At 38.4% G+C, this 13,704-nt stretch overlaps 1 protein-coding gene across 1 annotated transcript; it reads left to right on the forward strand.

Annotated features, from left to right (window-relative positions):
• Positions 1-1,295: 1,295 nt before the first annotated feature.
• LOC139730001 (lysosomal aspartic protease-like) lies at positions 1,296-13,420 on the forward strand. Its single transcript, XM_071640926.1, has 9 exons — positions 1,296-1,516; positions 2,796-2,934; positions 5,446-5,569; positions 6,479-6,597; positions 6,945-7,144; positions 9,857-9,979; positions 11,026-11,164; positions 11,988-12,086; positions 13,120-13,420. The coding sequence occupies exons 1-9, from the start codon at positions 1,458-1,460 to the stop codon at positions 13,279-13,281; spliced, it is 1,164 nt and encodes a 387-aa protein (XP_071497027.1). The 5' UTR covers positions 1,296-1,457; the 3' UTR covers positions 13,282-13,420.
• The last annotated feature ends 284 nt before the right edge of the window (positions 13,421-13,704 follow it).

A 13,704-nucleotide genomic window follows, 5' to 3' on the forward strand; every position in this document is an offset into this window, starting at 1 on the left:
TGAACATCATTATAGAATAGCCGTGTGTGCTTAATGTGTATGGGCGGATCCGTATACTGTTCTTTTATACATCTAGATCGCAGTGCGGATGAGAATGTACACATTCCCACAGTGTTGCTGATTTTCTCCTGACAGTATTGCTGGTTTATTTGTGATGAGCTGTTTCAATGCTTGGTGAAAAACAAAATAGGTTGAATTACCTCATGGCGAGATCGCCTTTGGCTTCTACGAAATGCCGCCCCATTCTCAAGTAAAATCTTACGAAGAGAATGATGACGTTGATGATGATGATGATGATGATGATGACGATGATAATGATAATGATAATACATAATGATAATAATGATAATAATGATAATAAAAGTGTCAGTAAAAATGATAATAACAAAAATAATAGTAATGAAAATATACAAATTGATGTCTCCTTGAGGTCTAGTGTTTCCTTAATAGCATCAATTATGACCATGACAGGGAAGAATCCAGGAATTTCGAAAGGGGGGGGGGGGGGGGGAAGGGGGAGGGCGCCAAAATATTTCTGTTCCACTTCCGGGTTTCATCGGCTGACAACCACCCCCTCCCTCCCCCCCCCCCAAAAAAAAAAAAAAAAAAAAAACCAACAACAACAACAACAACGAAGGAACAGCGCGCAATTTTTCTACTTCCGGGATTCATCGGCTGACAAGAAATTTTCTGCTGCCACTACAATCGGCTGACAAAGATGGTTTCTTATTTTTTTTTAAAAAAAAAAAAGAAAATTAAAGGGGCGCCGGCGCCTCCCCTTTCCGGAACTCCTGATCAGCCCCTGGAGACGATTCTATTCTTCTTAGTTTTTCAAAGGAACTTCATGGTTTGTCTCTCTTTTTGGAGATCCCATGTTAGTTTCCTTCTCTCATCCTCAACTTCCGCTTTTGCTATAACTTCGCAGTGTGATGAGAATGCATTTATGATTCTTATAGAGAAAATAAATCCTAAAAAGACACTTAGTGCATCGAAGATCATGCGTTGGGAAAGCGTTTATTGGTATGACAATTTGAAAGGGCCTGTCTAAAGTCAGGGGCTGTAAACTTGTGGTACCGCTTCCGCTGTTGATCAGCAGCTCAGTTCGTCGTACAAAAGTCACGTGACCTAAACCATTCGCGAATCGATTGTCACTGTTCAACCTATTTCTAGCTGTATTGCGTGAATATCAGAATGATCGATAGTGAACGATGAAATCACATGACGATGATCATGTGAAGCATGCAGCTCGTAACGCCAACGCAAGCGCTGAATGAAGAAAAGCGCTGGAAGCGAACAACAAAGCTCAGACACCACAATCACACGCCGGGTCGTCGGGACAGAGCGGTAGACCTCGCTGTTTTACGTTTGGTCTCGCATTAGTCGCAGCAGTAGGCGTAGCCAGGCCTAAATTTCCTTCTTCCGATTTCCATTTTGATTCTGAAACGCATCGTTTCAAAATGAAGTCCATTGTGGCTGTCCTGATGCTTATTGTGGCTGTCAATGCGGGAACACTCAGGTAACTTTCCCTTATTATTTCCCCCCTCATGTAAGCTTGTCCTTAAAGCTTAGTTCCATCATCGTTAGCAGTTTGCAGTAAATTACATAGGCCCTATCATATCACTAACAAACGTTACACTACAGACTACAGTTCGTGAGTTCACTCAGGTCTCAGCTGACAGTTGTTCACAATTGATCAATTAATTATCAAGCCAGCTGCAAAATAAGAATAGTACAAGATTTTAAATAGTCGATTGGTAGCATGTATTGTTAGCATGTTAACTTGCTAGGCCTATTTGTCCAATTGTATTTTTCTTTCTAACGTTTTATTCTAATATAATAATTTCTAAACAATAAACACTGGCAACACCTGTTGTTACTATAGTACTATAGACATAGTACTAACTAGTTAGTACTTTGTCAGTTTGTGTATGATGAAGTAGACAGAAATATCCGTGATCCGTCTGTCCGGAGGAGTCTTTTATTTATTTATTTTGTTGACGTTGTCGCTCTCCTTGGGGATCCGTGAAGCCAGACGCAGTCTCCGCGGAACATTTTTCTGATGATCAGATACAGACTAATCTTTCGGTCAAATGATAAGGTTGTGCGAAAGATCGGTCTGTATCTGGTCGTCGGGGAAATGCTCCGCGGAAACTGCGTCTGGCTTCACGGATCCCCTCCTGATACAACGGAGGAGAGCGATAACGTTAAAAAAATAAATTAAATACTCATCCGGACAGACGGATCTTTCTGTCTAATGATAAAGGTGCAAGGTGCTGACCGTGGATGATCATCCATGTGACCATACTTGTGTACAAATGTAGACCATAGATCAGGGGCGGATCCAGGAGTTCTGTAAGGGGGAGGTCGACGCAACTAATATTTCTGGTGCCGCATCCAGGGTTTCATTTCATTTTTTTTTCCTTATCATTTCTTTTGTATTTTAAGGAAACATAAAGGGGGGGGGGGGATGCGCCAATTGTGCCCTCATCTGGATCCGCCACTGCAGATACAAAAACATGTACACTGTAGAGGTGCTGCCGTACTAAAGATCGGTCGCAATCTTGACACAGTTTACGCATTTATATGCAATTTTGTTCTTTCACAAGCACACACAAAAATACACTACCGGTAATTATTTTCACATGCATGTACTTCCAATTCATGTACAGGTACAACTCGCCATTATAGAGTATAGCCACGACAAGAAATGTGTATCTTACCCATTAATGCAGTATGATACATTCATATACCATGCCATGTCTAACATTACCTGGTTTGTCACTTTCACATGCCAGGATTCCTCTCTACAAGATGGACACCATACGTCATCGAATGGTCTACTCAAAGATTCCTATACTTGGGCTGTCTCCGATGACCCATAAGTACAATGCAGGCAACACTCCCGTTCCTGTCAATATGACAGATTATCTTGATGTGAGTTCCAGTTCCAGTCTTCCTGACAAAAAATAATTATGATGGGTACCGTACATGAAATATGTAAAGAGACTTAAATTATAATCACATAATGCTTTGTGTCCTTTTTGGGTCATAATGATTGACAGCTGTTTAAAACCCTATAGAACCATCCAAATATCAAAGAATCAGTTGCAAAGTTTGTTTTGTTTGTGTGTGTGTGTTTGTGTGTTTTTCTGTTTTCTATCAGGAGAAAATGGTTGGATACTGTACATAGCACATGAAATTCAGGTGCACTAGCTTGCCTTCCATGGTGTCCAGGTGGACAGGAGGCAGGACCATTTCAAAGGTTTTAACCTGCTCTTTATGATAAGTGTATGAAGCGGGATCTTTTACATACATACTGTACATGAGTTGTGACTTTCACACACACAGGACCTCCATTATACATAAAAAAATGCAATCGACAATATCAGAAGACTTCCACTGAAAATGATATCATGGGTTTATGTGTGTAACGAAGTGAAATGAAAAAAAAATCTGCCCCCATTATGGATTCTAGTAACTCTGTCAGTTGTTTTGACATTGTAATTTGTATTTTCATTTGCAGACATAATTCTGAGTACCTACATTTAGATTGTAGGTCTTGTCGTTCCTTATTCCTGACAAGCATTTAAATCTCTGTTGGCACTGTTAGTTATACAGGTTTGTAGAATGTTTTTATGGCATATTGACATTCAAAGTGAAAGGAGCAAAATGTTCAGTTCATTACCATAAACATGCATGCATTGTGCTGTACCAAGCATGAATATAAAATGAAAATGTTACTCCCAGATACACACGTATGGCTGTGATATATATTCCCCCCCCCAAAAAAAAAAAACAACAACAAAAAAACAAACCAGCAAAAACAAACAAAAACAAACAAAAAAATCAGAAAGGCAGCTATCATAGGCCATCTTGTATAAAGTTTTAACAAGCACTGAAGCACTTGTCCTCATAATTGTATCAGCTGGTTAAGGCCAGTTAGGTTTATTTACTCCTGAAATCTGGTCATGGTAACCCAAACATGCCTTTGTCTAAAGCACAGGTCTGCAACTCTGTAGAACCACTTGAAGAGTACATACATGTAGAAACCTCTGTCACGGCCATATGATGGATTAACATTGTTTGTAGGTTCTAGGGCAATTACCCCCTGGACAATTACTCCAGACCTTTTCCCTGACCCTAACCCTAATCCTAATCCTGAATCTAATGATAACCTTAACCCAAACTCTAACCCTAAACCTAACCCTAATCTTTACTCTAACTTTATTATATTTCATGTATGCTGTACATGAAATTTGAAAAAAAAAAGTATTTTTCAGCTGCAGTGTAATACAAATAAAAGCATGTTCACATTCCAAGGATCACAGTTAACTTGTTTTGTGTTTTTTTTTTCGTTATTTTTGGTGGTTTTATGACAAGTTTTATATTCATATAGCTGAAATAGGAGATTTTTGTCATTTCTGTAACATGAATTTTATGAAATTGTTAGGGCATGACATCGTCAACTTGCTGATTTGAATATTCATAGGGACTGGCCAATAATTTTTTTTCCAAAAAAATGTGAGATTTCAAAATGTCATATCTTTCTTTGAATATTTCTTATCCATTTTTTGTATCTTTGTGTAGGATATATGCGGGAATACAGGTACTGTGGTCCAATTGAATTGATTTTTATCCGCTGCTCACTAGGGCACATTAAACAATCACAAAGAGCACCCATCAGCCATGTGTCAGTGAATATATGTGTACATTGAAGCATACGCTAACTGGTAGCATTCGACTTCAGTTGAGATTCTTTGGCGTCACAATGTTTGCTTACAGTTCTACTGTACATACAATATGTACATTAGAACAGTATACAGTTTAGCTTGATCAGTGATAAAGCTGTGTCACACAATTTGCTGCAGGGATTCTCGAATATTACGTGTATATGCGAACTGGGCCAACCTTCCCACTCCAAGGTATCCCCATTCCAGCGGGTCCAGTGTTGAGGTATAATTTAAGCATATCAAAGCTTGTTTTAAAGGGGATGGCTAGTAACTGATCATTGGGAATTAGTGGGAATGCTAGGGGATTCTTGTGGGATTCATTTAAGAGAACGTTATATATCTATTGTTGTGTGAAAATTATTTGCTTCAGAATGGTCTCATATTCAAGTAATGTGCAGTTTAATGTTAATGATTGCCCCATCACTGTACAGGCATGTTAACCTGGAAACATTAAACTGCACATTACTTGAATATGAGACCATTCTGAAGCAAATAATTTTCACACAACAATAGATATACGTGTATAATGTACTCTTAAATGAATCCCACAATGATTAGAACAATCATCCCCCAGCATTCCCACTGATTCACACTGATCAGTTACTACATTTTTGTAGCCATCCCCTTTAAAAGTAATCCATGTCTATCTTCCCACATGAGCCTGCCTAAATGTCACATGATTCATTGTTCTCATTGTCACATGATCCCTTGTCAGGCCCAGTACTATGGACCCATCTCACTTGGCACACCGGAGCAGACCTTTAAAGTTGTGTTTGACACCGGAAGTTCAGATCTCTGGGTCCCAGCCTCCAATTGCTCCCTGTTAGACATCGCCTGTCGTAAGTTATCCTCATGTTATGAATAGACTAGTGTTTTGACACTTGATGAGTGTTTAGCACTACTGTTTTACCAGAGGGCCTTGCCATCATTTTCTACTTGTTATTAATTCATACAGTGTACAAACTTTCAACTAAAATGAGAATATTGCATGTATACCCTCATATGGTAATTTTATTATTAATTGATTATACAATAAAAATGAAAATAGTAAGTATGATATCCCTGTAGGGATAAGTACCGTAAACAGTTTTCATGGCAGCCTCAGGGCTAGAACCACTCCTGAAGATGTACTCTTCGACACTGGGAATGCAGTGCTATCCTAAAAGAGCATGGTGTCCTTATTAAGGCCACGGGGAAAGCTAATGGGGCAAATTAAAGCATGTTCCAGTTAGGATTTTTATGTCATAGTAGAACAGATACATACAGTGTACTAGTACACTATATGGGGTGTTTTTATAGGTAAAGAGGTAATAATTTGCAATTTAAAGTATACACGGGAGGTAGTTGGTTATACATGTAATTCCTTTTGTGACATACCGTCATCAAGGGGCACCATACAAATGTACAACGTAGTATGAAGATGGAGTGAAGGTGGAGTTTTTTCTTGAAGTTTAGGTGCACATCAAGGCCCCCGCCTCCCCCTTCGTGCTTAAGTTCGTTCTTAATGTCAGTTTTGTTTTACCAAATTTGATTTGGTTCTCTGTGTCCCTTGTTCAAGATTGGAAAAATCATCTAAAGAATCAAAAACACTATGGAATCTATACATTCTGTTCCATACATGTACATGATTGCCCTTCATTGTGGGGAGAGTTGTCTATACCTTTTGTAGAAGTAATCTGGATATTTTGCGATGTGTTTTATGATACAGTCTTTCTTCTTTCCATTCCGTTGTATCATTGTCTCTACAGAAGTACATAATAAATATTACAGATCCAAATCATCCACTTACGTGGCCAATGGCACCGAATGGTCCATCGAGTATGGTTCAGGCTCATGTTCAGGGATCGTGAGTCAAGACACAGCCACGGTGAGCAGATGATCTATACCTGGTTTAAAACAAGGAACACATGTGATTATTGTGGTCATTACTATTAATGCTGGTGTTGAAGCCATGTCAAATTAAAAATCAGCGTACAGTACCTGAACATACAAGATGTGGGGAAACATTGAAAAAATCTGTACATGCCAGAACAAATCCAGGAGGTAGATTCATAATGGGTGCCTCAGAAATAAAACTTACTTTTGTGATGTCTCAGAATGCTAAGAAACCTTTGAAGAATTTTGATAATTGATTTTGTTGGTGTTGTAAGTGTGAAGAGTGTTTGATTTGTATATTGTTTCATCTTTTACTACCATTGCCAATGCTCACTGTAGTTGGGTGGATTGGCTGCCAAGAATCAGCGGTTCGGAGAGGCAACTTCGGAACCGGGGCTTACTTTTGTGGCTGCCAAGTTCGATGGCATCATGGGACTCGGCTACCCAACCATCACCAGGATCAGCAATGTGCCGGTCTTTGACAATATCATGAAGCAGGGACTTGTAGCAGAACCTGTCTTCTCTGTGTACCTAGCAAAGTAAGTCATGTGTTCTAAGTTTATTTTGACCTCATCATCATCGTCATCATCCTCATCATCATCATCATACCAGTTTTATAAGGCACTCTACAATTTGCAGATATATATCTGTAAACAAAAACCCCCAATTTGAGTGTTTTGAAGTACTGTAGTTGCAAACTGTGAGTAAGGGTTAAAAACAACCAATGTAGAAATGAAGGGTTTGTTTGCAAAAACCGATAAGTCCATTTTTGAAGATTTTGAAGTACAGGCTCTGTCAAAAAGTACAAAATAATACCTTTTAAATGATATATTAGTCACTACATATAAAGGTAGATTTTTGAAGTTATGGTCAAAAGAAGCAACAATTTTCTTATTATTCTCTTTATTTTTCTTGACCTTTAATCGCAAATATCTCCATTTGGCAAATATGGACTTATCGGTTTTTGCAAACAAACTCTTCAAATGTTCATCGGTACATTCAATGTTGAGTATTGTTTCTAACATAAACAATCTACAGTAATACAGTTATGGTATTTAACCCTAACTAGGCCGGGCTATTTAGGTAGTTGACAGAGCCGGGGGGGCCTCCCAGGCCCCCCCTCCAGATCTCGGCCGTCGACCGCGCGATCGCGACGAAAATTGGCACACACATTGCCTATGATGTAATCTAAAATACCTTGAAGTCAATTTCTCAAAAAATTATCATCTATGCTAAATTATGCTAATTTATGCATAATGATGCATGAAATCAGACTATGTGGTATAAATCCCAAAGTGAAGCTCAGAACAGGCACGTTTTTTGTGTAAATATTCTTTTTAGTGTCCTTAGCAAATGTAATAAAAAAAATTGTGATGTCAGAAAAAATTCTTCAGTATTTTTTTTTTTTTTTGAATTTCTTATGTATTTCTTTGTTTTTTCGACTTTATGTATTTCATTGTTTTTTCGAAGAAATTTGTCCGCGACATCGCTCCGAGCAAGAAAATATGTTATTCATTGATTTTAATCAATAAAACACCCAAATAATCACGCTTTTCTGAAATTTGCCTGAAAGCACAGTTTGCATTGAAATTGTACACAAATTCACGTTTTTGAGCAATTTTTGGTCTGACATGCATGTATATAGTATATTTATGTGTAACTTCGGAGCCGCGCGCCCAGGCGTCGCAAATTTGGTGTCAAAAGATGCGCGAGACTCGAAAGAAAAAAGTCATGAAACGTCGCGGTGATAGCTTTTTGCAATTGCGATACATCGCGCGGAACGTCGAGGGGGGGGGGCCCCGGCCTAGATAGGGTTAAGAAAAATAGTGATATCTCCTCATATTGTAGGCTTTATTGCAAAATGTTTATGTGGTACGTAGGATGTTTTGCGATACAAGTGACATGCATATTCACATCAAATGTGATAACTCAAACAATTTTTTAATCACTTGAGATGAGGTTTGAGCTTGTAACTTTTTGTGAGATATTAAAGAAACTACTGATGAAACATAAAAGAGCAAACTATTCTAAGAGTACTTCAAAGTTCATTTAATAAAAAGCAGTATTGAAATGATGAAATATCAAGAAAAAAAGTAAAACAGAGTGATCCTAATGAAAGGTGAGTCCCACCTTTTATTAGGATTCTTTTGTTTTGAATATCTAAACCATTTCAAAACCGAATTTAGTCAAATATTAGAACTTTGGATCTCTCGTAGAATTACATGTTCGTTCATATTTTGTAACAAGGTTTCTCATTATCTCATTAAAAAGTTGGAAACCTGATACCCCAGCTCAACCAAAACTTTACCATCCCTAACCTTTGGGAGTTGTCAGGATGAAATCATTGTGAATATCAAATTGCAGAGCTTTCTGTTGACAATAGGAAATGAAGAAATGAAGGCATGTGCCACATTTGACATTCCATTTAGTAGGCTGTTTTCATTTTGCTCTTTGTCTCCTTTGTAATCAAATGAAAGCCTGTGAATAATTTAGGACAATCACATCATAATACATGTACATAACAAGGTTTCTCATTATCTCATAAGAAAGTTGGAAACCTGATACCCCATCTCAACCAAAACTTTACAATCCCTAACCTTTGGAAGTTGTCAGGATCAGATCGTTGTGAATAGCAAAGAGCTTTCTGTTATGACAATAAGAAATGGAAGATATAATGTATGTACCATATTAGACACCTTTGTGAGACATTCCATTTAGTATGCTGTTTTTTATTTTACTCTTTATATCCCTTATGATCAACTGAAAGCCTTTGAATAGTTTATGACAACCACTAGAAAACTGTTGCAAATCCCATTATTTCTATAACAGAGTAGCTGCAGGGATTTCAGAATTCAAAGTTAAAACATCAAAGACCATGTGATAGCATGTAATTATTATAAAGTTGTGGTATAACTAGCCAGGATGTAGAATTTTAAATCAAATGAAGCAGATTAGGCACAGGTATTTTAAGAGGAATTGTGATGTTGCATTGCTGTTATATATTTTCTGTTATGTTTTTGTTTTTTTCCTTTGGACTTTGAAAATTATAATAAATAAAGGAATGCCTTCTGTATATTGACGTGAAAATGTACATTCAAATGATTTTCCGTTAGTGGGGATGCTGGTAGAGCTATCAGAGAATTTAAAAAACTTGACATTGATAAAGGGTTAGACATGAGGCACCACATCAAATGCGACAGGTCACTGCTTGTGCTGTCAAATAACATGTGACTCTTCCCTGTGGAATGTAGGAATGCATCAGAAGTGCCTGGAGGTGAGATTGTATTTGGTGGGGCTGACCAAAAGCGTTACACAGGGGACTTCACCTATGTGAATGTCACACGGCAGGGGTACTGGCAGATTGAAATGGAGAGGTAAGATGTTTTTGAAGAGTCCCTTTAGTGAGGCTGTATTTGTCATCGTCACATATAATGTGATCATGTGTTACCCAAGCCTTCATGTTGCATTTACATAACACTCAACTGTGCAAAAGCCAAAGTCAAATGAGCTGACCATCTCTATGAATGGAATTTGATTGCCATGCTAAAATATTAAACCTTCATGTTACATCTTGGAAGATTTGATATTCCACAAATCAAAGCTTTGTCTTTATTTTCAGTGGATTAGATTTATGTGGACTTCTTTGGGATTACTTTTACAATATACTGCACTGTGTGTTTATCTGCAACTTATCATTGGCCTCAGTCATTGTTTGTTTTTTTAAAACCCATCATATTATAATCATTTATGTTTTGCTACTTAATCACAGTGGAAGTGACCTCTTCAGCAAAGAGTTATTTATCATAAAAACAGCAGAATAGTGAAGAGGGTGAATGGAACTTTGATCTTGGATAGTGGATGTGATTCAAATACAAGTACATTTGGGATGTCATTATGCATCTAAATTAACATCATGTAGTTTGGAATATTGTTTACTTTGTTATGTGACTATGATGTCATCATTATGTACATGACCCACTTCAAAGTAAATAGCAGATCGAAAACACCTTTGCAGTCTTGTGTTTATGTATCAGACTCACTGTTTGTTGCAATATTTGTAAGACTGTAGTGTCTTTGGTGTCAGTTGAAAACCTCCTCACATGGAAAGACAATAGGGAAAGAATAAAGAAAAAGCATCCTATCAGGATGTTGACTGTAGTCCTCTGTCATTCTTGCATGTTCAGTCATCCGCCCATATCATTCAAGGCTCAGCCAACCTGGCCATGGTTGAATACAAAGGGACCAGACAGAATCCTTTAACTTACATGAATTTCAAATTACATGGCATGATTAACAAATGTTTACATCCATCTGAGTAGAATTTTTCTTTGACTAGGCCAATTTTTCAACTTGGGCAAGGTCAGCTAAGACGAGGATTATTTAATCTAGCTTGTACCGCTGTCTGTGTCTTACCTTATAGTCTTGCCGTTGGCTCAACCTCATACTGCACCAAGTGTGTTGCCATCGCCGATACTGGGACGTCTCTCCTTGCCGGACCCTCTGCCACAATCAAGCAACTGGTGGAGCAGATTGGTGGAGCGCCATTTACATCTGGAGAGGTACAATCAGATAATCTCTTCTTTATCAATCTCCTTTGCTCATTGAGGAGTAGTCATATCTGCACCAAATTAGTACACATGTCTCTGTATAGAAATGTTCGGTTTTGACCCGTTGAGGACAAGTCCCGAGTATACTTTGGCAGGTGTGTATGGGAAATGTGTGTTGTAGCAAAATTAGTCCGTCCGCAACAGGGTAAAATACTCTAACTTGTGTTAGCCTTAATGGAAGGGGGGAGGGGTTCGAAAATAAGAATAAGAGATGATTCAATGAGTTATGCAGTGAGTCAGGTGCATTGCTATGTCAGTGCATGCATCAACTATCAACCGTCGCTGGGGCAACAAGACCTCGTATCTGAAATTTTTGTGAAAATGACTTTTCTGGATTAATGGTTAGATAATCAATTTAGTGATGTCCTGTCCAAATCCTAGCTGTCTTACCCTCAAAATAAAGCCACCACGGCATGTCAAAGGAAAGACTCTCCTATTTGATGCAGTGCTTTAGCTGCCATATTTTTGTGCTCTTTTGAACATTTGACATTTTGTAGATATGAGGTCTTGTCGACCCAGCAACATAATGTCAGGCATACTTACATAAATGTAAGCCCTCAGTTATGGCTGAAATAGGCACTAACATAAAGAAGGCACCAAAACCAAGCAGGTATATATACATGTATATAGGTTAAATGCTAACAAAATGGATTAGTTGTGGATTTTGTTTTGCAGGTTTGGTGAGAGGGATACAGCTCTCAATGATTTGGACTGCTTGAAGTTGTCATGCCTGGATATTTCTATCACTTATTTTTGGATTTTCTAATCTTTTCAGTACCTGATTGACTGCAACAAGATTGACACTGTTCCAGATGTCACAATCACACTGAATAAACAGAAATTTGTTCTGACTGGTCGAGACTATATCCTGGAGGTAAGTCAAAAGTAATTGTTTGGGTTTTTTATCATAATCTAGCACAAACTGGATAATGGATACTCTTGGCCCATGGAAAAAGTGATCCTTAGAATCGTCAATTTGTTGTTGCTGGTCAGAGTGTCCTGTCTTTTATTCATAGATTTGCTGTCGTTGTTGGAATGGATGTGACCCATATCTTCATAATTAGAGTCTTTACACAATGAAAGAGTATTTCATGTTGCCCTGCGCAGTATGTTGAATTTATTTTGGCAGCACATTTTTGTGCATCAGAGTAACTAGAATTATACCTTTGCAGCAGTTAGAATGGAATGCTGCCTGCATGGTTATAGGTGCAGACATGTTCTTTGGAAAGCCAAGAATGCTGCTAGTTTGAGGCCCTGTCACTTTGAGTAAATTTTTAGTCCTGACACAGAAACAGGTAGTCAGTGTGTGTCACTTTTATGTGCTGTCCAAAACAGCAACATCAATCATATTTTTACTATCAGTGCTCAAACTGGGTAAAACTATATCCATCAGGCACATTGTGGCAGATATGAAGAAGCCTGATCCAAACAATATGTAAGTATAATGTGTTTATGCCTGAAGTCACCCCCAAATACAATAGATCAGACTATTTGTAATCTTCTGAGCAATGAATTATACCTTAACTGTATGCAAATTCTGTTGTAGTGAGGGTCAGATGTTTCCACACGAAGCTCCATGTGGAACAGGATATCAAAAAAACTGGGTCAAAGGTGCTTCTTCCTCTGTTGTTTCGGATTTATATGATTTATTGCACATATGGAATTGAGGAAGGAAGAAATGCTAAAAAATCCGGTTGGACTGGCCTCAGATAAGAAACTTCCTGATAGGCCTTTTGTAATTAATATAGGTACATGTTCCCATGTGTATGTGTAAATGGCAACTATGTGAATGTTTGTGAAAGTAAACTGAAACTGAAAGTGATCTGTAGACTATTCATGTGTTGACAGCGTGAAATTTATGCAGCAGTCTCTTAAACCTGTCCCCTCTGTCTCTGGTTTGTGTGTAGGTCCAGCAGTCATCAGTCACAATGTGCATTGTGGGATTCATCGGCCTGGATGTCCCACCCCCAGCTGGTCCCCTCTGGATCTTGGGAGACCCTTTCCTCCGCACCTACTACACCAAGTTTGACCGTGGCAACAACCGACTTGGATTCGCCACCGCCGTCTAGACGACTCTCCTTTCTGTTTCTCCTCACCATGCTTTCAAAATGAAGAGATCCATTGTCCTTGTATTTTATGTTATCTTTTTCACTCTTGTTTGAAATTCAGGGAATGTCATTTCAAACAAAAGTTGTCTCTTTCCTTCCCCCTCCCCCTCCCCCTCTCCCCCCCCCCCCCCCCCCCCATGAGATCACTGTGTCTTTATCAAGATAGTGGTTTCTCCCTTTTAGTTGAAATGAGTTGAAAAGAATCTTGCAGCAGTCTGAACTCAATGCTTTTCAGAGCATTCTGTCTCTGTGAGCCTCTTCTATTTGTTTTTGTTTAATTCCAAACATAGCAGAAAGAGCAAGAGTAGCACTTCAGCACATTTGTTCCATGAAGTGTGATGCTGACTGGATCAGTGATTTAAAGTGCTTCAGTGTTTGAGACAG

This window comes from Diadema antillarum, unplaced genomic scaffold, assembly GCF_040938485.1.
Source record: "Diadema antillarum isolate AM-2024a unplaced genomic scaffold, OU_Dant_1.0 scf00000021, whole genome shotgun sequence".
In the NCBI taxonomy this organism is placed as follows: Eukaryota; Metazoa; Echinodermata; class Echinoidea; order Diadematoida; family Diadematidae; genus Diadema; species Diadema antillarum.